The 24,838-nt window shown below is 38.4% G+C and overlaps 1 protein-coding gene across 1 annotated transcript in view; it reads left to right on the top strand.

The window, feature by feature from the left end:
- ST14 (ST14 transmembrane serine protease matriptase) overlaps positions 1-24,838 on the top strand; it is a 161,062-nt gene that overhangs the window by 64,193 nt on the left and 72,031 nt on the right. Inside the window, exons 2-5 of the mRNA XM_053691502.1 lie at positions 280-439; positions 2,680-2,807; positions 3,945-4,015; positions 5,031-5,182. Of these exons, the coding sequence (XP_053547477.1) occupies positions 280-439; positions 2,680-2,807; positions 3,945-4,015; positions 5,031-5,182 (511 nt within the window). The remainder of the gene's footprint in view (positions 1-279; positions 440-2,679; positions 2,808-3,944; positions 4,016-5,030; positions 5,183-24,838) is intronic.

Consider the following 24,838-nt stretch of genomic DNA (forward strand, 5'->3'; position numbering starts at 1 on the left):
TAGAAAGTTGTTTAAAATGTTATGTTCTATCTAAATCGTGAAAGAAAAAAATTGGGTTTTATGTCCCTTTAATCCAAGACTAGGCACCTTATACATGCACTAAAGACTAATTATCTTGCAACGTCCTAAAAAGACTGTGTTTAGGTAACAAACATTTCAGTACCATTTTTATTTTGGTGGAACTGTGCTTAGGGACAGATTGATGTTTTATCTGCTCTCTTTAAGTGCAGTTACATTTCTTTCATATTATTTATGTGTTGCTTGTGTATTTCTCTGCAGAATCTAAATGGATTTGAAGAGGTGGTTGAATTCCTACCTGCCACGAATACCAAAAAAGTAGAGAAGACCGGTCCGAAGAGGAAGTTCATTGCACTTGGAGTTGTTGTTGGAGCTTTTTTACTTTCACTTACAATTGGGCTTCTAGTTTGGCACTTTGCATGTAAGTAAATGCACAAAACCCCAGTGCAAATGTATCTGTAATTAATGTGCCCAGGTAAATGTTATGGCATCGTATTGGTTTTAGAAAACATTCTATGGTTTGAGACTATAAAAGTAAATGACCTTTAGTTGTAGAGAGCAATGTAAATGATGAACTTTAGACATCTCTAAGTTTTACAGCTGAAATGTAGAGACATAGTTATTGAAATGAGTTCAGTTAAACCTGGCAAGCAAAAGGTTTCCCACAGAAATAGTGATTCACAGCATTCAGCAGCAGGGCAATTGAACAGAGCACATCTTGGAGACTCACACTTAAAGGGACAACATTTTAGTCTTGGTGCTGTAGAATCAAATATCAGCCAAGTCTTAAAGGGACATTAAACACCACGAGATAGTAATATAAAATGATAAATCGTATATACATAAAAAACAGCTAATAAATCTTTAAAAAAAACCCTTCAATATGCTGATACACAGGGCGTATGTTTATCTGCCCTGTTTCCTGGTGCTGGGCCACAGTATCTAAATAAAGGCCAACTCCTTGGTTGCCTGATTTGGTGACACAAAGCTGCTGCTTTGAACCCCCCATCTTTTATATAGGCACTATTTCTTTAGATATTGTAATAGGGTTTCCCATTCATGCTATCATGGTATTTCTGTGCCCAAAAAAAATTCAGGGCTGTATAACTAAACTATAATGCACTATAATGTTCTGGCTGCTGCTGTAGGACACACAAATTCTTCTGTATGAGAAGTACTTAACCACAGAATGTACAAAAGCTCAATATGTTGTTATGGCTAGTTACTACCCTAGGGACAAGCCTCTGCCCAAAATGTACCCTTTACAGAGTGGCAGTTTGCCACAGAATATCAGTCTGGTCACCACATACATATGTTTCATCCTTCTCTGACCTTCATCAGGCGTTATATTGGGCATGGATTCCTTGTCTAGTCCTCATCCTCTTTGCTCTGCCTCTGTGTGCCTGAAGTGATTATAAATCAGTATAACTCAAACCTTTTTTGTGTTGCATATAAAGAGGACATTTTGAAATGTTTTACTTTGTTTTTGGTTGGGGGGGAATGGATTTTCTTTTAATGAGCAAAATAATTGCTGCTTGTGAGGTATATCGCTGTCTGCCAATAAAACTGCAAGTTCTGCTCATTCACTTTAGTAATTAGATTATCAATCATTAGGCACAGTTATACCAGACCAGCTTCAAAATAATAAACTGCTTTAACATAACATTTATTTATTTTTTATGCAAAAAGCATTTTAACATATGCATGATAGACAGTTTAGAGTTTAGTGTCCCTTTTGACTCAGAACCTTCTGGCAGATAAACTACAACTTACTGTTTCCAGTAACTCAATGTGAATTATCTGCTCTACCAATCTACAAAACCACTTCCAAGGTGTACACGAAATCATGGCAACATGTTAGAAAGGCAGCGTGCAAGATCTCATAGCTGAAATTCCACAAGCTGAATATTATCGGCAGAGCAAAGGCGACAAAGTGCCGCTCTTAAACCGGATAACTGATTAAATGTCACTATTGCATCATTCCAGCTGTGACATTTTGAACGTTACCACTGTGCGAATGTCTCATAAACTACGTTGATTTACAGATGTTATAGGCACTTGACTTGTAAAGGCGTTTTTTTTAAGGAATCTGGATCAAAGACCACTGTAAATATAAAGATGCAACCTAATATCTGTCGTCTTAAGTTTTTATACTAGATGTGCAATCATTTGTTTTCATCATTTGTTTTCATTATTTGTTTAATAAAATTTAAAAACATTTAAAAAAAAAATTCACAGGTTCATGCCTGTTAGATAAACACTTGATAATTTGAGATTTAAAAAGAAACAGCAGCTCTCCTAAGGATTCAAGATGCCGATATAGACCTGGGATTCTGCTCCTACCCCTTACACTACTGCCAGATATTCACATCCACAGCAGCTTAATTAAAATCCATCTTTATTGGAATATTGGCACAAGAGTTAACCGTGAAGTTTAGGGCTCACTTGCCCTTATTCATGCACGAATAAGGGCAAGTGACTGAGAAACGTTGATATTAACTCTTGTGCCAATATTCCAATAAAGATAGATTTTAATTAAGGTGCTGAGGATATGAATATTTTACTTGATAAGTTGAGGCCAGTATCTCTTTTTTTTCTGCTATTCATTTTGTTGCTTTGATCCACTTTTAGCAAAACACTCAGCTATTTGCTTATTTTCAGACCGTAGTGTGCCGGTGCAGAAGGTCTACACAGGTTATCTTCGGGTTACTAACTACCTTTTCATTGATGCATATGAGAACCCATCAAGTCCGGAGTTTGCTGAACTCTCTGCAAAAGTTATTAACGTGGTAAGTAACATCTGTGCTGCTTATATCCCTGCATCGATGTATTGTAACTGAAAAATACCCCATATTTTTAAAATAGAGAGATTTAGTGGAAGATCTTCCCATGGTCCATTGCTTACATTGACTTCCTTTTAATGTGTAGCCGGCTCTAACTTCTGGCTAATTCTTCTGTCATACCCCAGGTCTGTCTGTCTGATCTTTTGGTAATCAATGCCTCATCTGTCACATAGCCCATTAAAGTACATATTTATATAATAATAAGAGTGGTTTTTTTGGTGCCTTATGTCTCTCTTCTCTAGTGCTGGGGAGGTTGACCTTGGCATAGTTGCCCACAGTGGAGTGTAAAACAATTTTGTTGGCATGCAACCACCTGCTAGCACCATACTTTTTGCAAGAGAATATTTTAGGAGCTTATCTCGAATTTAGGCACTCGCTCTCAAAAATGTTCGTGAGCCAGCATAATTGAGTTGGAGACTATGTATTTAAAGGGACACTAAACCCAATTTTTTTCTTTCACGATTCAGATAGAGCAGCAATTTTAGGCAACTTTCTAATTTACTCCTATTAATAATTTTTCTTCTTTCTCTTGCTATCTTTATTTAAAAAGCAGGAATGTAAAGCTTAGGAGCCGGACCATTTTAGGTTCAGCACCCTGGATAGTGTTTGCTTATTGGTGACTACTTTCAGCCAACCAATCAGCAAGCGTAACCCAGGTCCTAAATCTAAAATGTGCCGGCTCCTAAGCTTTACATTCCTGCTTTTTAAATAAAGATAGCAAGAGAAAGAAGAAAAAATAATAATAGGGGTAAATTAGAAAGTTGCTTAAAATTGCTGCTCTATCTGAATTATGAAAGAAAAACATTGGATTTAGTGTCCCTTTAATAGATATAAATCACTGGCAGGCATACTGCTAAGCACTAGTGTTGCATTTGTTTAAAGCAAAAATGAATCGCACCATTACCTGGTCTTTCAATGTTGTCAATGTCTCTTAAAATAGTTTTCAAACAGTTTACATAAACTCCAAATATCCCAAAATTGACCCCCCCATTTTTTCTTTAGTTGTCAGTTTAATAGAATAAATGAAAGTAAATAATGATTATTGGCGCTCTGTGATCTGTAGTATGTTCTCTCCTATTTCAGCTGCAGACCACATATCAGGGACATCCCGATGTTGGACCACACTTCATACAGTGTAACGTAACTGCGTTCAGGTACATTTACTAATTAATAATAATGTATTAGTGTAATTTCACTTGACAAGTGTTTTATTATGATGTCAGTGTTCAGAGACTGTGGTCTCTGCTATTTTTTGTGTGCTATATTAAACACAAAATAAATGCTGGATAGAATAATGTATTCAAATAAAAGATTCACATGATGAGAATAATATGCAGATGTAATTTTACAATTATTTTATTACTAATTTTTTTAATCACCTGCAGAGTATTAAATGTATTGGATATTTAAACTAGCATCTAAAATGAACATATAGGTATTGGCCTTTGTGTATAAAGAAATAGATTACATTACACAGTCCTTCCTGCAGACACAGCCTGTTTGAATGGCATGTTCTTGAGACATATATCGTAGGTGGTTGATTCAATGAGAAAAAAAACAGGTATTTCAAATACAAAACAAATCTAGTGGATCAATTTCCAATATATTTAATATACTGCAGCTGGTATAACAAGTAATTGGCTTCTATTATCAAATTTGCTTCATTTTCTTGGTTTCATTTGTTGAAGGAGCAGCAGCGCACAACTACTGGTTTCTAACTGAACAGATGGGTGAGCCAATGATAATAAGCATAAAAATTTAGCTACCAATCAGCAACTAGGACCCAGGTGCTTTGCTGCTCCTGAGCTTTCCTAGATAAACCGTTCAACAAAGAATAAGAAGAGAAGCATGCAAATTAAATAATACAAGTAAATTGGAAAGTTTTTTTAAATTAAAAAATTGTATGCTCTGTCTTACTAATGAATGTCTAATTATGACTTTACTGTCCCTTTAAGGACAGACTGAAATGTTTAGTTAGTAATCTTACCTTGCTCATTAATGCTCCATATAGACTGCACCTGTCTGTTATATACTCTTTTCCAAACAGCCACTGTAGAAATGACAATAGTCTGTTTTGTAAAATATCTATCAATGCTGTGATGTTAGTGCTGTTTATTTGCAAAGCATCAATTTGTTCATACAATAAATACTTTTTTCCCCATCATGCAGTGAGGGCAGTGTCATTGCATATTACTGGGCGGAATTTTCTGTACCGGCTTATCGTGAAGCAGCGCTGGATAAAGCAATAAATGAGCTGAAAGTGGATAATGTGAAGTTACGTAAAGGAACGTCTTTGGTTGTAGAAAACTTTGCAGTATACGGTAAGTGCTGCACCTGTGGTGTAATGTAAATGTTTCAGGGTTAAAATCCATGCATATATTTTCTGCCACTGTAATCAGCCTTTAAGTGACCTGAAAATACTAACTATAAATCTGTTGGTGAAGCATCTGTATGTCAGTACCAGCAACTACATTTGTATCATGCAGAATACGTGAGAACAATACAGGTGTCGTGACCAGCAGTGTATCGCTAAAGTCTTGTCTTCACTGTTCACTACTGAAGTATTCATGAAACATGTCTGAACTTTTAACAAAACATATAGTGATTGTGTTGAATCTAGAGAGGAGGATTTCTACTATCACACATGAACTACCCTTCCTAGACATTTTAATCAAGAAGGAAGGAATTTCCATTTCAACTGAAACATTTAGGAAGGAACCAGCTATGAACAGCCTCTTAGAGGCTTCCAACAGTCATTCGGAACCTCTTAAGAAGGGGATACCATATGGTCAGTTCCTAAGACTGAGATGGAAATGTTCGTCCAGAACTAAATTCGAATCCCATGCCAGAAATGAGCCAGAGGTTCATCAACAAGGGGTTACACTAAAAAAAAATGTATTAAACATACCCTTAGTGAAGTAAGGAAACTAGATAGGGATGAACTCCTCTATTCTAAAAGAACTAAACCAACAAGTGATAAAATTAGATTTATCACTACATACAATTGTCATTGGCAAAAGATAAGAGACATTTTAACTAAAAACTGGCACATTCTAACACTAGATCAAAAATTGAGAAACAAAGTTTAAGGGACAAACTGGTTAAAAGCAGAATCACTAGGTCACAAACAGAAATTGGCTAACAAATTACCAGAAGGTTTATACAAATTACCCTTATGGCCACTGCATGTACTGCTCATACATGAAAAAGTGTAAAAACTTTTCTGGGAATAGCAGTAGAGACTACCAAATAAGAACTTTTTCCAACTGCAACTCAGTAGGAGTGGTTTACTTGTTGCAATGTTCTTGTCCCCAATTCTATGTTAGAAAAACTAAGATTCTTTAAGGACAGGATACAAGAACATTGCAACGATATCCTTAACTCCAGAGACACATGTGTAGCTAGGCACTTCAAGCAGTACCAAAATGGTTGTACATCTTCCCTTAAATTTACTGGCATTGATAGGGGAATCCGAAACGGGAGAGGAGGAGATGAAAATAAATGTCTTCTCAGAAAAGAAACCCATTGGACTTACCTCCTGAACACTGTATCATTTAATGGTCTTAACAAAAGAATAGAATATGAATCCTTTCTGGGTTAAATGTCAGTGTAAAAAACCTTTATATTGTTTATTGAGAGATATACCTGATGAAAAGCTAAGATTGATATATTTTTCTCATGTATTCTTGCCATCCAGTTAATAAAGAGGCATGATCTATTTGACATTACCTCTTAAAAAGTAACTATTTTTTTCTATTGATATCTTTTCCCTCGCCAGACATGTTACTTTAGTCTGAGTCAAATATTTGTATAGATACTGTCGCTTTAGTTATAGAGGCTTGGCCATCTGAACCAATGCTAAGAGATGCTTAATGCAAACGGCGAACCACGCTCATCTACCTCCTTTAGCAAATATAAGTGCTGAATTCACATCTGTTTCCAGTCCTGACAAGGCCCCGGCTTTCGTTCAGCATTGTGGGGCGAAACGCGTGTTGACCGAACCACTCTAGTTGGTGATTTGTCTCTGAACTATTGGGTTCCATTCTCTTGCTTCCCTGACCGGACCACTCATTTGTCGAGCAAGACGATGTGGCGGAAAGTATCCTGTCTAGCAATGAGACCTCAGATGTACCTGTTCAAGTCGTCATAGTGGGAATCTATGAGTGAGAGAAGCAAACGAGCCGTCAATGGTTTACAAGTTGCTGCACCTGAAAGATGTGTCTGCACGCTACCTGTCCAGGCTGCACTGGATTTAATGAGGAGCTTTCTTCATACATACACAGACGTGTATGATCGCTAAGGAACGGAGGATATTCTTACCTCAACCTTCTTGCTGACAAAGCCGAAGCAAGCCAGATTCTTACCCGAGTCATCCGCTCTCTGCATTGGAGTCACGGAACACTGCACATAATAGCGTCCCGTACACAGGTCGTATTATTGGCTGTTCATCTTCCAACCTGTGTTTAACATTCCTTTCTGTCTATAGTTGTATACATAGCCATTTCTATAGGCGTACGGCTTACTCTTGTTATACCCATATCCTGTGACTTTGTGGAATTCCAGTTTGAATTGCATTGTCTTTGTGTCTCATGGACTGCTTCTGGCCACAGAGCGTTGTTTGCAGACTTTCCATTTGAAAGCTTGCCATACCTGTCAGTATACGGCAGCGGTCTAGCTCATTAATCATTAATTTTCTAAGTGTGTTTTTTTCTTTGTGTGTTTCTTGATTAAAACATTTTTATTTGCTGACCTGTGCCTTTTGTGGTACTTCCTTAAGGGGTATTCTGTCCTATTATATTCATTATGAAAGTGGGTTCCTAAGAGTGCTGAAGTTCCTCTCTTTATATCAGGATTTTCTCATGACTCCAGATTTATTTCTCTCTTTTCCTTAGTTTCTATTTAATTAGAGGTTCTACACCACAACTCATTTGCAGCCTTATCCCTGCTGAGTTTACCCATACAGTACTTTTATTTATCTTCCACATATTTGTCCATGCGGATACCTTTGAGTTGTCTCTACCTATTTTCCATTATTTAAATATACATATATATATATTTGTGTGTGTGTGTATATATATATATATATATTTGTGTGTGTATGTGTGTATATATATATATATATATATATATTTGTGTGTATGTATGTATTTAGATTGTAAGTTCCCACGGGAACAGGGCTCCCAATTCCCCCTATATTTGTTTGTTAAATTTTGTCTGGTGTCTCATATGGTACTGTCTTTTTATCTTTGTTACCCATGGACAGCGCTGCGGAATCTGTTGGCACTTTATAAATAAAGAATAATGATAAGAATAATAATGTGTATGTGTGTGTGTGTGTGTATATATATATATATATATATATATATATATATATATATATATATATATATATATATATATATATATATATATATATATATATATATATATATATATATAATGTATTTGTGTGTGTGTGTGTGGTGCCCAGTTTATTAGAATAAAAATGCAATTCACAAATATCTGGATTTGCACTTTTACTTTAATATATCCAGTGGCGAAATGAGCTTAATGCCGAAGACCGTGACCATTTTTGCTAGTCGTTTCACCAACAAATGCTGAATTCCAAAATTTCTCTAATAAATCAATCAATAAATATAAAATTAAATATATATATATATATATATATATATATATATATATATATATATATATATATATATATATATAAACTTGCCACTGTACTCCCTTAGATGCAATAGGTGCTTGGTCCTTTTGAATACAATAAAACATTTATTGCCGGTAGAGTCCGGTATTCATTGCCTAAAATCTCAACGTATTGGTCTTGGAAGTGACGTTATACCTGTTCTGGGTCCGGCTGTGCTCATAGCATTAAAGTGACAGTCTAGTCCAAAACAAACTTTCATTATTCAGATAGGGCATGTAATTTACTTCTATCACCAATTTTGCTTTGTTCTCTTAGTATTCTTAGTTGAAAGCTAAATCTATGCGGTTCATATGCTAATTTCTAAGCCCTTGAAGGCAGCCTCTTAGCTCAGGGCATTTTGACAGTTTTTCACCAATAGAGGGTGTTAGTTCATGTGTTTCATATAGATAACACTGTGCTCATGCACGTGGAGTTCCTAGGAGCCAGCACTGATTGGCTAAAATGCAAGTCTGTCAAAAGAACTGAAATAAGGGGCAATTTGCAGAGGCATAGATACAAGGTAATCACAGAGGTAAAAAGTATATTAATATAACCGTGTTGGATATGGAAAACTAGGGAGTGGGTAATAAAGGGATTATCTATCTATTTTAAAAAATAAATATTCTGGTGTAGACTGTCCCTTTAAGATCCTAAGAACCATCTTTTATGTTCCTCCATGCCGGTAACCATATAAAAAACATAATGCTTTAACAAAATTAGATAAACAAAGAATATAGACAAAATTTGCCAATAGCGCAATGCTCTTAATTACTCAATCATATTCATTCAAACCCAGTTGTCTTTTTGGAACTCATCAGTAGGAGATAGATTTCTGGTTGCTGCATTGGTAAAGCTATTTCTTCTGTTATGTGCGATCAGTCCACGGGTCATCATTACTTCTGGGATATAACTCCTCCCCAACAGGAAATGCAAGAGGATTCACCCAGCAGAGCTGATATAGCTCCTCCCCTCTACGTCAGTCCCAGTCATTCTCTTGCACCCAACGACTAGATAGGATGTGTGAGAGGACTATGGTGATTATACTTAGTTTTTATGACTTCAATCAAAAGTTTGTTATTTTACAATAGCACCGGAGCGTGTTATTACTTCTCTGGCAGAGTTTGAAGAAGAATCTACCAGAGTTTTTTTACTATGATTTTAACCGGAGTAGTTAAGATCATATTGCTGTTCTCGGCCATCTGAGGGAGGTAAAGGCTTCAGATCAGGGGACAGCGGGCAGATGAATCTGCATTGAGGTATGTAGCAGTTTTTATTTTCTGAATGGAATTGATGAAAAAATCCTGCTATACCGTTATAATGACATGTATGTATACACTTCAGTATTCTGGGAATGGTTTTTCACCGGAACTACTCTGTTAAAGGTCACTAATCCTTTTAATAAATATTGTCATGTTAAACGTTTTTGCTGGAATGTAGAATCGTTTACATTGCTGAGGTACTGAGTAAATAAATGTTTGGGCATTATTTTCCACTTGGCAGTTGTCTGCTTTAAATTGTGACAGTTTCGTTTCTCCTCACTGCTGTGTGTGAGAGGGAGGGGCCGTTTTTGGCGCTCTTTTGCTACGCATCAAAAAATTCCAGTCAGCTACTATTATATTTCCTGCATGATCCGGTTCACTGACAGATCTCAGGGGTCTTCAAACTTCTTTGAAGGGAGGTACATTCTCTCAGCAGAGCTGTGAGAATTTTTATTGACTGTGAATAAAAACGTTACTCTATAATTTTTTATGTCAAATTTAGTTATTTACTAATGGGAACAAACCTTTGCTAAAAGTTGTGTTATTTTAAACTTGATGCTATAACTGTTTCAGTTCATTATCTCAACTGTCATTTAATCGTTTAAGTACCTCTTTGAGGCACAGTACGTTTTTGTTAAAAAAGATTATAACCAGGTTGCAAGTTATTGCTAGTGTGTTAAACATGTCTGACTCAGAGAATGATATCTGTGTCATTTGTTCCAATGCCAAGGTGGAGCCCAATAGAAATTTATGTACTAACTGTATTGATGCTACTTTAAATAAAAGTCAATCTGTACAATGTGAACAAATTTCACCAAACTGCGAGGGGAGAGTTATGCCGACTAACTCGCCTCACGCGGCAGTACCTGCATCTCCCGCCCGGGAGGTGCGTGATATTATGGCGCCTAATACATCTGGGCGGCCATTACAGATAACATTACATGATATGGCTACTGTTATGACTGAAGTTTTGTCTAAATTACCAGAACTAAGAGGCAAGCGTGATCACTCTGGGGTGAGAACAGAGTGCGCTGACAATACTAGGGCCATGTCTGATACTGCGTCACAGCTTGCAGAGCATGAGGACGGAGAGCTTCATTCTGTGGGTGACGGTTCTGATCCAAACAGATTGGATTCAGATATTTCAAATTTTAAATTTAAATTGGAGAACCTCCGTGCATTACTAGGGGAGGTCTTAGCAGCTCTCAATGATTGTAACACCATTGCAATACCAGAGAAAATGTGTAGGTTGGATAAATACTTTGCGGTACCGGCGAGTACTGACGTTTTTCCTATACCTAAGAGATTAACTGAAATTGTTACTAAGGAGTGGGATAGACCCGGTGTGCCGTTCTCACCCCCTCCAATATTTAGAAAGATGTTTCCAATAGACGCCACTACTCGGGACTTATGGCAAACGGTCCCTAAGGTGGAGGGAGCAGTTTCTACTTTAGCTAAGCGTACCACTATCCCGGTGGAGGATAGCTGTGCTTTTTCAGATCCAATGGATAAAAAATTAGAGGGTTACCTTAAGAAAATGTTTGTTCAACAAGGTTTTATATTGCAACCCCTTGCATGTATCGCGCCGATTACGGCTGCGGCAGCATTTTGGATTGAGTCTCTGGAAGAGAACCTTAGTTCATCTACGCTAGACGACATTATGGACAGGCTTAGAGTCCTTAAACTAGCCAATTCATTCATTTCGGAGGCCGTAGTACATTTAACCAAACTTACGGCTAAAAACTCTGGATTCGCCATACAGGCACGTAGAGCACTGTGGCTAAAATCCTGGTCAGCTGATGTTACTTCTAAGTCTAAATTACTTAATATACCTTTCAAGGGGCAGTCTTTATTTGGGCCCGGGTTGAAAGAAATTATCGCTGACATTACAGGAGGTAAGGGCCACGCCCTACCTCAAGACAAAGCCAAAGCTAAGGCTAGACAGTCTAATTTTCGTCCCTTTCGGAATTTCAAACCTGGAGCAGCGTCAACCTCCACTGCACCAAAACAGGAAGGAGCTGTTGCTCGTTACAGGCAAGGCTGGAAACCTAACCAGTCCTGGAACAAGGGCAAACAGGCCAGGAAACCTGCTGCTGCCCCAAAGTCAGCATGAACCGAGAGCCCCCGATCCGGGACCGGATCTAGTGGGGGGCAGACTTTCTCTCTTCGCTCAGGCCTGGGCAAGAGATGTTCAGGATCCCTGGGCGCTGGAGATCATATCTCAGGGATACCTTCTAGACTTCAAATTATCTCCCCCAAAAGGGAGATTTCATCTGTCAAGGTTGTCAACAAACCAGATAAAGAAAGAAGCGTTTCTACGCTGTGTACAAGATCTGTTATTAATGGGAGTGATCCATCCAGTTCCGCGGTCGGAACAAGGACAAGGGTTCTACTCAAACCTGTTTGTGGTTCCCAAAAAAGAGGGAACTTTCAGGCCAATCTTAGATTTAAAGATTCTAAACAAATTCCTAAGAGTTCCATCGTTCAAAATGGAAACTATTCGGACAATCTTACCTATGATCCAAAAGGGTCAGTACATGACCACAGTGGATTTAAAAGATGCTTACCTTCACATACCGATTCACAAAGATCATCAACGGTATCTACGGTTTGCCTTCCTAGACAGGCACTACCAGTTTGTAGCTCTTCCATTCGGATTGGCTACGGCCCCAAGAATCTTCACAAAGGTTCTGGGTGCCCTTCTGGCGGTACTAAGACCGCGAGGGATTTCGGTAGCTCCGTACCTAGACGACATTCTAATACAAGCTTCAAGCTTTCAAACTGCCAAGTCTCATACAGAGTTAGTTCTGGCATTTCTAAGGTCGCATGGATGGAAAGTGAACGAAAAGAAAAGTTCTCTTTTTCCTCTCACAAGAGTTCCATTCTTGGGGACTCTTATAGATTCTGTAGAAATGAAGATTTACCTGACAGAAGACAGGTTAACAAGGCTTCAGGATGCATGCCGTGTCCTTCATTCCATTCAACACCCGTCAGTAGCTCAATGCATGGAGGTGATCGGCTTAATGGTAGCGGCAATGGACATAGTACCTTTTGCACGCCTACACCTCAGACCGCTGCAATTGTGCATGCTAAGTCAGTGGAATGGGGATTACTCAGATTTGTCCCCTACCCTGAATCTGAATCAAGAGACCAGAAATTCTCTTCTATGGTGGCTTTATCGGCCACACCTGTCCAGGGGGATGCCATTCAGCAGGCCAGACTGGACAATCGTAACAACAGACGCCAGCCTGCTAGGTTGGGGCGCTGTCTGGAATTCTCTGAAGACTCAGGGATTATGGAATCAGGAGGAGAGTCTCCTTCCAATAAACATTCTGGAATTGAGGGCAGTTCTCAATGCCCTTCTAGCTTGGCCCCAATTAACAACTCAGGGGTTCATCAGGTTTCAGTCGGACAATATCACGACTGTAGCTTACATCAACCATCAGGGAGGGACAAGAAGCTCCCTAGCAATGATGGAAGTATCAAAGATAATTCGCTGGGCAGAGTCTCACTCTTGCCACCTGTCAGCAATCCACATCCCGGGAGTGGAGAACTGGGAGGCGGATTTCTTGAGTCGCCAGACTTTTCATCCGGGAGAGTGGGAACTTCATCCGGAGATTTTTGCCCAAATACTTCGACGTTGGGGCAAACCAGAGATAGATCTCATGGCGTCTCGCCAGAACGCCAAACTTCCTCACTACGGGTCCAGATCCAGGGATCCGGGAGCGGTTCTGATAGATGCTTTGACAGCACCTTGGAACTTCGGGATGGCTTATGTGTTTCCAGCCTTCCCGCTGCTTCCTCGATTGATTGCGAAAATCAAACAAGAGAGAGCATCTGTGATTCTAATAGCGCCTGCATGGCCACGCAGGACTTGGTATGCAGATCTAGTGGACATGTCATCCTGTCCACCTTGGTCTCTACCTCTGAGACAGGACCTTCTGATACAGGGTCCATTCAAACATCAAAATCTAACTTCTCTGAAACTGACTGCTTGGAAATTGAACGCTTGATTTTATCAAAGCGTGGTTTTTCTGAGTCGGTTATTGATACCCTGATCCAGGCTAGGAAGCCTGTTACCAGAAAGATTTACCATAAAATATGGCGCAAATACCTATACTGGTGCGAATCCAAACGTTACTCCTGGAGTAAGGTTAGGATCCCTAGGATATTGTCTTTTCTACAAGAAGGTTTAGAAAAGGGTTTATCGGCTAGTTCATTAAAGGGACAGATTTCAGCTCTGTCCATCTTGTTACACAGGCGTCTGTCAGAAAATCCAGACGTCCAGGCTTTTTGTCAAGCTTTAGCTAGGATCAAGCCTGTGTTTAAAGCCGTTGCTCCGCCATGGAGTTTAAACTTAGTTCTTAACGTTTTACAAGGTGTTCCATTTGAACCCCTTCATTCCATTGATATAAAATTGTTATCTTGGAAAGTTCTGTTTTTAATGGCTATTTCCTCGGCTCGAAGAGTCTCTGAGTTATCAGCATTACATTGTGATTCTCCTTATCTGATTTTTCACTCAGATAAGGTAGTTCTGCGTACTAAACCTGGGTTCTTACCTAAGGTAGTTACTAACAGGAATATCAATCAAGAGATTGTTGTTCCATCCTTGTGTCCAAATCCTTCTTCAAAGAAGGAACGTCTTCTACACAATCTGGATGTAGTTCGTGCCCTCAAGTTCTACTTGCAGGCAACTAAAAATTTTCGCCAAACTTCTTCCCTGTTTGTCGTTTATTCTGGACAGAGGAGAGGTCAAAAAGCTTCTGCTACCTCTCTCTCTTTCTGGCTTCGTAGCATAATACGTTTAGCCTATGAGACTGCTGGACAGCAGCCTCCTGAAAGAATTACAGCTCACTCCACTAGAGCTGTGGCTTCCACTTGGGCCTTTAAGAATGAGGCCTCTGTTGAACAGATTTGCAAGGCTGCAACTTGGTCTTCGCTTCATACTTTTTCCAAATTTTACAAATTTGACACTTTTGCTTCTTCGGAGGCTATTTTTGGGAGAAAGGTTCTTCAGGCAGTGGTTCCTTCTGTATAATGAGCCTGCCTATCCCTCCCGTCATCCGTGTACTTTTGCTTTGGTATTGGTATCCCAGAAGTAATGATGACCCGTGGACTGATCGCACATAACAGAAGAAAACATAATTTATGCTTACCTGATAAATTCCTTTCTTCTGTTGTGCGATCAGTCCACGGCCCGCCCTGTTTTTTAAGGCAGGTAAATATCTTTTAAATTATACTCCAGTCACCACTTCACCTTTGGTTACTCCTTTCTCGTTGATTCTTGGTCGAATGACTGGGACTGACGTAGAGGGGAGGAGCTATATCAGCTCTGCTGGGTGAATCCTCTTGCATTTCCTGTTGGGGAGGAGTTATATCCCAGAAGTAATGATGACCCGTGGACTGATCGCACAACAGAAGAAAGGAATTTATCAGGTAAGCATAAATTATGTTTTTCATGGTTAAACCAAAATTCATTAAAATTATGGGGGGAGATAAAAAACTGAAATTAAAATCCTCCATGTCTCAAAATTAAATCAATGTAAATATTTTCATCGGAAATTAGCACATCTAGGCAAGATTCCCCACTTGCTTTTTCCCAGAAATACTTAATATACAATGTTACCAATGCACAAGAGAATTCTGGGTAAGATATGCAAATTATTTTGAGACATGGAGGATTTTAATTTCAGTTTTTATCTCCCCCCATAATTTTAATGAATATATATATATATATATATATATATATATATATATATATATATATATATATATATACATACATACATACATACATACATACATACATACATACATACATACATACATACATACATACATACATACAAACACACACACAGAGAATCCCCCCAGGTTTTAGACCTTTTTTGGCCATAATATTTTTTGGTGAGGGTGTAATGTGACTCTTCTTTTTTTTCCATGGCATTTGCAAATTAAATATTAATGTTCAAGTGTGCGTGTAGGTGTGCGAGTGGGTGTAGTACAGCCCCCCCGCCCCCCCCCCAAAAAAAAATCTGCCGCTTTGGGCAAGTGCCTTGCTTGCCTAAGCCACTGGTTTTCAAACCTGTCCTCAGGCCTCCCTAACAGGCCAGCTTTTGAGGATATCTGAACTAGAGCACAGGTGAAATAATCAGATGATTAGTAAACATGGTTATTTTACCTGCTCTCACCCAAAGTAATCCTGATAATATAGCCTGTTGAGGAGGCCTGCGGACAGGTTTGAAAACCTTGGCCTAGGCCATAATACGCCCCTGGTGTGTGTTTATCTGTGTATATATATTATATATCTATAGACAGGTGTATATATAGATATGTGTGTGTACTGTGTATATATATGGTATATATCTATAGACAGGTGTATATATAGATATGTGTGTGTACTGTTTATATATTATATATCTATAGACAGGTGTATATATAGATATGTGTGTGTACTGTATGTATATTATATATCTATAGACAGGTGTATATATAGATATGTGTGTGTACTGTTTATATATTATATATCTATAGACGGGTGTATATATAGATGTGTGTGTGTGTACTGTTTATATATTATATATCTATAGACAGGTGTATATATAGATATGTGTGTGTGTACTGTATATATAGTATATATCTATAGACAGGTGTGTATATAGATATGTGTGTGTGTACTGTGTATATATATATATATATTATATATCTATAGACAGGCGTATATATAGATATGTGTGTGTACTGTGTGTGTGTGTGTATATATATATATATATATATATATATATATATATATGTATGTATATATATATATATATATATATATATATAATATCTATAGACAGGTGTATATATAGATATGTGTGTGTACTGTATATGTGTATATATATATATATATATATATATATATATATATATATATATATATATATATATATATACATACACACACACACACACACACACACTACACACATCTATATATACACCTGTCTATATATATATATATATATATATATATATATATATATATATATATATATATATATATAATCTATAGACAGGTGTATATATAGATGTGTGTATTGTGTGTGTGTGTGTATATATATATATATATATCTATATCTATCTATAGATATGTGTATATTTATATATATATATATATATATATATATATATATAGTAAAGCAGTTATGGATCCCACGGACGGACTCCGTGTTGCAGCAAGGACCCAAGAAAAGCAGGCACACAGGTTTTTTCATAAACACTCCGGTTTATTTGCAAAGTTGATTACCAAACGTTTCGGCTCACACACGAGCCTTTGTCAATGGTGTACAAAACCAAATGTGGAAAACTAGAGCACAAACTAACCTTAAATACCCACCCAGCCCAAGTGATAGACCAATCAGAGAGAGTGACAGCGGCACACCCACTCACACAGACCTAAACAGCTTATTGCCGGGCTCAATGTGGGCGTCACGTGACGTCATCACGTTACCGCCGTCCTGTGTGTAACCATGGAAACATGCGTAACCATGGAGACCAAACATACACAGATGTACTGTGCGGGTGCGCTGGCGGGTAAGCCTCTGAAGGAAAACATATCAATTAATCAAACAGTGATCTAAATACCCCTATATACAAATACAATAAAGGAATAGGTATCTATCTATATGCAACACTAAGACAAACCTAATATATAGCTTATAAAGTGAAAGGCGCTACCGAAACCCAGAGTATAAAAAACTACTAACACAGCCCTCTATACTCATAGTATCAAGGCATGTGGGGAGGTAGCAGGTGAGGGCATAAAAAACAATCTCAAGCCCCCTAGATATTTAGACAGGTATACATTGCATCATGCCAGAGGAGTAGGTAGAAACTAAGTCCTGGATGACTCCCACTTATATATATAATCTATAGACAGGTGTATATATATATGTGTGTATTGTGTGTGTGTGTGTGTGTGTGTGTGTGTGTATATATATATATATATATATATATATATATATATATATATCTATCTATAGATATGTGTATATTTATATATATATATATATATATATATATATATATATATATATATATATATATATATATATATAGCAATATCCGTTCAACCCCTCAAGGTAGAAAAACGCTTCACTCTCCGGTCTCTTTCAAAATCCTTTATTAAGTATCCAGCATCAAATGACAAAATTCCCAAACGTTTCGATACCAATTGGTATCTTTTTCAATGGGTAATCAGAACATATCTATCCCAAAAGAAGATTCCTAATACTAACCACAAACTACTCACCTATATACACCTGTAAAGCCTCTCTGTCACTTCCGGTACATCAGAAAACCGCCCCACCATGCGCATGCGTCCAGGAGTTAGCCAACCGCATGGCTAATTTGCATATTCAATAACGTAATGACGTTTGCGTTCCAACCACGCATAGTTACTCCTTACTGTTTTAGCAGCTAATGCGCATGCCCAGGTGGCTGAAGTTCTAATGATACCGGACTAACTCTTACAAGTATAACTACTATAAAGTGTAAAAAAACTATCTATACCAAGTTAAAATCTATAATATGACTACCTGAGTTCTCAGAACAGACTTTATTCCTTATATTTATAGAATATTAAGTAAGATACTTAGCATTTTTATATACAGCTTGCTAAGCTAATCACAGCCCCCTTAATTATCTTATCCACAATCTCCAAACCGTCTATTATCTAGTTAAAGTATGTTATACTATAATTATCAATATAACTTATAGCTTCTATGCCAATTGGAGTGCAGTGAGAGACTTAGTTGTGGCTACCGCAATACACTAAACACCATATCTTCAGAGACTTTGTGAACCCATATATTCTGGACCAGTCCATCTTCCTGGGTGTTGATGACCTAGACCGATAAATCATGGACATTTCACTTAAAGGAAGACACCAAAGTCCATCTGTACATTCAGACCCTTGGGAGCCACTGTGTCTAAACGATAAATCCAGGAGGTCTCAACTTGGAGTAGTTTCGTGTTCCTATCTCCACCCCTTCGTAAGGGGGGCACATGATCAATCAACATAGTCCTTAAACGTGCCGCTGTGTGCCCAGCTTGAAGGAAATGTCTGGCGACCGGTTGATCAGATGTTTTCTTGTCAATCGCTTGTCTAATCGCATGGCGATGATTGGCCATTCTATCTCGAAATGTAGTAGAGGTCTTCCCCACATAGACAAGCGAACATGGACACATTAGTATGTATACAACATACGTACTCATACATGACAATCTGTGTAGAATCTTGTATTTTCTCCCAGTGTGTGGGTGGTGAAAGAACATCCCTGTTAACATACTATTGCACGTAGTGCAGTCCCCACATCTATAGCAGCCAACTTTTTTCCTGCTGTCCAGCCAAGTACCTTTTTCATAGCACTTCACAGGGTCATTATGGACAAGTAAATCCTTCAAATTGGGTGCTCTCTTATAAGCCATCCGTGGGGCTGATGTGTGCAGGAATGGTAGTGATTTGTCAGTATTGATAATGTCCCAGTTCTTCTTGACCGATTCAGACAATATCTTGGACACGGGGTTGAACGTGGTAACAAAGTTAATGATATCGCTATTGTTTTCTACTTTATCAGTAGGATCATGTGGTTGTAGCAGAGATATTTGATCATCCCCGGCCAGGTTGGTTTGCACCTGTGTTATCAGTTTTCTTGCATATCCTCGTTGCTCCAATTTCTTAATCATTTCATCCTCCTGTACTCTTCTAGTCTCTCTTAGTGTGTTGTTGCGGGCCACCCGCGTGAGTTGAGAGGATACCACACTCTTTTTTTGATGTTCAGGGTGAAAACTTGTGGATAGCAACAATGAGTTTCTATCCGTCGGTTTTGAATATAAGGAGGTAGAAAATTTGTAACAATCATCTTCTGTATAAACAGATATGTTTAGATCTAGGAATGGTATGCTCACCCTGTTATGGGCCACTTTAAATCGAATAGTTGACTCAAGCTGATTTAAGCTGTCAACCCACTGTTCTAGGGATTCCTCTGACCCTCTCCATACCAAAAACACATCGTCAATATACCTGACGTACAGTTTAATTTTATCAATTGTGCGAATGTGCATGACCATAGTCTCATACCAAGACATATACAGATTGGCGTATGCGGGAGCCATATTTGAACCCATTGCAGTTCCTGATATTTGTAAGAAGAATTCCTTCTCAAATTTGAAAAAGTTTTTTTCCAGACAAAACCTCAATAATTCCAATAGGAACTCAATGGGTGGTCCCGCATACGCCAATGACTCACTTAACATGGATCTGACCGCCTGTACACCACCATCATGCGGGATGACAGTGTACAAGCTGTCAACATCCATTGTAACAAGTATAAGGAATAAAGTCTGTTCTGAGAACTCAGGTAGTCATATTATAGATTTTAACTTGGTATAGATAGTTTTTTTACACTTTATAGTAGTTATACTTGTAAGAGTTAGTCCGGTATCATTAGAACTTCAGCCACCTGGGCATGCGCATTAGCTGCTAAAACAGTAAGGAGTAACTATGCGTGGTTGGAACGCAAACGTCATTACGTTATTGAATATGCAAATTAGCCATGCGGTTGGCTAACTCCTGGACGCATGCGCATGGTGGGGCGGTTTTCTGATGTACCGGAAGTGACAGAGAGGCTTTACAGGTGTATATAGGTGAGTAGTTTGTGGTTAGTATTAGGAATCTTCTTTTGGGATAGATATGTTCTGATTACCCATTGAAAAAGATACCAATTGGTATCGAAACGTTTGGGAATTTTGTCATTTGATGCTGGATACTTAATAAAGGATTTTGAAAGAGACCGGAGAGTGAAGCGTTTTTCTACCTTGAGGGGTTGAACGGATATTGCTATATGTTTTCAACGCAGCACCCCGGCGGATGTCTTATGTCACAGTGAGTGCACCTGTCTGGATATTTGTATATTGTTAATTTGGTTTGCACCCTGCACATTGTGAATTCTGTTTGACTGAAAATAAGTGACTATGATTACTACTATCAACTACATTACTACTTATGCTTAAGGTATCCCTGTGAAGTGCCATTTCTTCACTTGCAGTTATACTGACTTTAAGTTTACTGCTGTGTTTGTTTTTAAATCACATGGTGTTGTGAATACTACCTGGGTTTTTCAATAGACCGGTTAACCTATTAAGGACAGGCTGAACCTATAAGTGGATACAATTATTTTATCAACCGACATGGAAGTGAGTGGATCCGCTGCTACTGACACTCCTAATATTGGTGATGACACTGTCAATAGGGAATCCTTTATATTTACAGAAGCAGATGCAGAGCGCATCCTTGCAAGTACAGACTTGCGTGAGTTGAGAGGGGAGACACCTCTTGATGTTTATCATAAATTGTTGAATTTACAGAAAAGAGAGGTAGATCACCATCTACATACTGTGTACTTGTCCAATTACCATCGCAATAAAAATATACCAAGGGGTTTTCGTATTAAGAATACACCCACGATAGGTAGGGCTAACCCTGAATTCTGTAGGAAGTGGTGCTCAATCTTAAACAAGTGCTCATATGACCTCATTTTATTGGTAATTGAGGAATCCAATAGATTATTACATCTAATTAGAGTGGAAATCAATGAGGTTAAAGAGACGAGCTACCAGATCCTAACGGAAGATACAGGGGAAGATTGGATTAACAAATTACAGGGACAAGTTAACAAATATAAAAACGATTTGTTAACCTTTAAGAACAACAAATTAATGACTGTAGAGACTGATTACAGGGAGAGAAGAGTGTATAGGTGGCTCTATGGGAAGGAGGACAATAGACCACAATTTAGACGAAGGAGACGCTTTAATAATAGAAACATTGCTGACACTGTTGACAGTAGTGGAGGCGATTCATCTGGGCCAGATAATGATGAGTCCAACCCAAATGTTAATGCTGGTCACCCTTTAGGTGGGGTGAGCACCAGATCCTCCAAAAAACCTCCGCTTCCAGTAAAGCAAAACGAGCAAGACCGCACACGAGGAGGGGAGGATTCAAAGAAAAAAACAGGCAAGAAAAAGTAGATATTATCTACAATTTAAGTGATAGAGCTCTAAGTTTAGATGAGAAAAGTTTGCTAAATAAGGGCCTGTCCTTTGTCCCCACTCCAGCTATAGACAAATTCAAAATGAATGTTGAAACCTATAAATTACAGAGACAGCTTAGGATTAAGGATTTTTTTAAAAATAGTGAACAAGAGAGTGTCAACAAGTTCAAAAGTCAGAGCAAGTTTGATCCAATCAACTTAAACCCTTCTATCCGTAGTTTTTCACGCATGATTAATGATACGTGTGAACGAGCAAAAGTAGAAAATTTGTTCCCTAACCTCACTAAAGGGGAAAAGGAGGCTCTAAAGAGTTTAAAAAATGACACCACGATCATTATTCATGCGGCGGATAAAGGAGGCTCTATAGTGGTTCAAAATTATGTTGACTATAGAGAGGAAGCCTATAGACAGCTGACTGATAATCGCATCTATTGTAAACTAAGAGGAAATCCAATAAATACATTTAAGAAGGAATTGGATCTTATATTGAAATATGGGCTAGAATCAGGTATGATTGATGAAAATGAATTTGAATATATGACTACTGCATTTCCGGTTATTCCGGTACTATACCTATTGCCCAAAGTACACAAGACTCTGATTAAACCGCCTGGCAGACCTATTGTGTCTGCCAGGGATTCTTTGTGTTCTAATGTGGCCATTTTTATAGATCATCACCTACAGCCAGTTGTAAAGGAGTCATATTCCTTTATACTGGATTCTCCCTCACTCATTCGGAGGTTACTTGCCTGGAATGAACTTGGCCCAGATGACCTACTTGTTACAATGGATGTTGACAGCTTGTACACTGTCATCCCGCATGATGGTGGTGTACAGGCGGTCAGATCCATGTTAAGTGAGTCATTGGCGTATGCGGGACCACCCATTGAGTTCCTATTGGAATTATTGAGGTTTTGTCTGGAAAAAAACTTTTTCAAATTTGAGAAGGAATTCTTCTTACAAATATCAGGAACTGCAATGGGTTCAAATATGGCTCCCGCATACGCCAATCTGTATATGTCTTGGTATGAGACTATGGTCATGCACATTCGCACAATTGATAAAATTAAACTGTACGTCAGGTATATTGACGATGTGTTTTTGGTATGGAGAGGGTCAGAGGAATCCCTAGAACAGTGGGTTGACAGCTTAAATCAGCTTGAGTCAACTATTCGATTTAAAGTGGCCCATAACAGGGTGAGCATACCATTCCTAGATCTAAACATATCTGTTTATACAGAAGATGATTGTTACAAATTTTCTACCTCCTTATATTCAAAACCGACGGATAGAAACTCATTGTTGCTATCCACAAGTTTTCACCCTGAACATCAAAAAAAGAGTGTGGTATCCTCTCAACTCACGCGGGTGGCCCGCAACAACACACTAAGAGAGACTAGAAGAGTACAGGAGGATGAAATGATTAAGAAATTGGAGCAACGAGGATATGCAAGAAAACTGATAACACAGGTGCAAACCAACCTGGCCGGGGATGATCAAATATCTCTGCTACAACCACATGATCCTACTGATAAAGTAGAAAACAATAGCGATATCATTAACTTTGTTACCACGTTCAACCCCGTGTCCAAGATATTGTCTGAATCGGTCAAGAAGAACTGGGACATTATCAATACTGACAAATCACTACCATTCCTGCACACATCAGCCCCACGGATGGCTTATAAGAGAGCACCCAATTTGAAGGATTTACTTGTCCATAATGACCCTGTGAAGTGCTATGAAAAAGGTACTTGGCTGGACAGCAGGAAAAAAGTTGGCTGCTATAGATGTGGGGACTGCACTACGTGCAATAGTATGTTAACAGGGATGTTCTTTCACCACCCACACACTGGGAGAAAATACAAGATTCTACACAGATTGTCATGTATGAGTACGTATGTTGTATACATACTAATGTGTCCATGTTCGCTTGTCTATGTGGGGAAGACCTCTACTACATTTCGAGATAGAATGGCCAATCATCGCCATGCGATTAGACAAGCGATTGACAAGAAAACATCTGATCAACCGGTCGCCAGACATTTCCTTCAAGCTGGGCACACAGCGGCAAGTTTAAGGACTATGTTGATTGATCATGTGCCCCCCTTACGAAGGGGTGGAGATAGGAACACGAAACTACTCCAAGTTGAGACCTCCTGGATTTATCGTTTAGACACAGTGGCTCCCAAGGGTCTGAATGTACAGATGGACTTTGGTGTCTTCCTTTAAGTGAAATGTCCATGATTTATCGGTCTAGGTCATCAACACCCAGGAAGATGGACTGGTCCAGAATATATGGGTTCACAAAGTCTCTGAAGATATGGTGTTTAGTGTATTGCGGTAGCCACAACTAAGTCTCTCACTGCACTCCAATTGGCATAGAAGCTATAAGTTATATTGATAATTATAGTATAACATACTTTAACTAGATAATAGACGGTTTGGAGATTGTGGATAAGATAATTAAGGGGGCTGTGATTAGCTTAGCAAGCTGTATATAAAAATGCTAAGTATCTTACTTAATATTCTATAAATATAAGGAATAAAGTCTGTTCTGAGAACTCAGGTAGTCATATTATAGATTTTAACTTGGTATAGATAGTTTTTTTACACTTTATAGTAGTTATACTTGTAAGAGTTAGTCCGGTATCATTAGAACTTCAGCCACCTGGGCATGCGCATTAGCTGCTAAAACAGTAAGGAGTAACTATGCGTGGTTGGAACGCAAACGTCATTACGTTATTGAATATGCAAATTAGCCATGCGGTTGGCTAACTCCTGGACGCATGCGCATGGTGGGGCGGTTTTCTGATGTACCGGAAGTGACAGAGAGGCTTTACAGGTGTATATAGGTGAGTAGTTTGTGGTTAGTATTAGGAATCTTCTTTTGGGATAGATATGTTCTGATTACCCATTGAAAAAGATACCAAT

This window comes from Bombina bombina, chromosome 8, assembly GCF_027579735.1.
Source record: "Bombina bombina isolate aBomBom1 chromosome 8, aBomBom1.pri, whole genome shotgun sequence".
Lineage (NCBI taxonomy): Eukaryota > Metazoa > Chordata > Amphibia > Anura > Bombinatoridae > Bombina > Bombina bombina.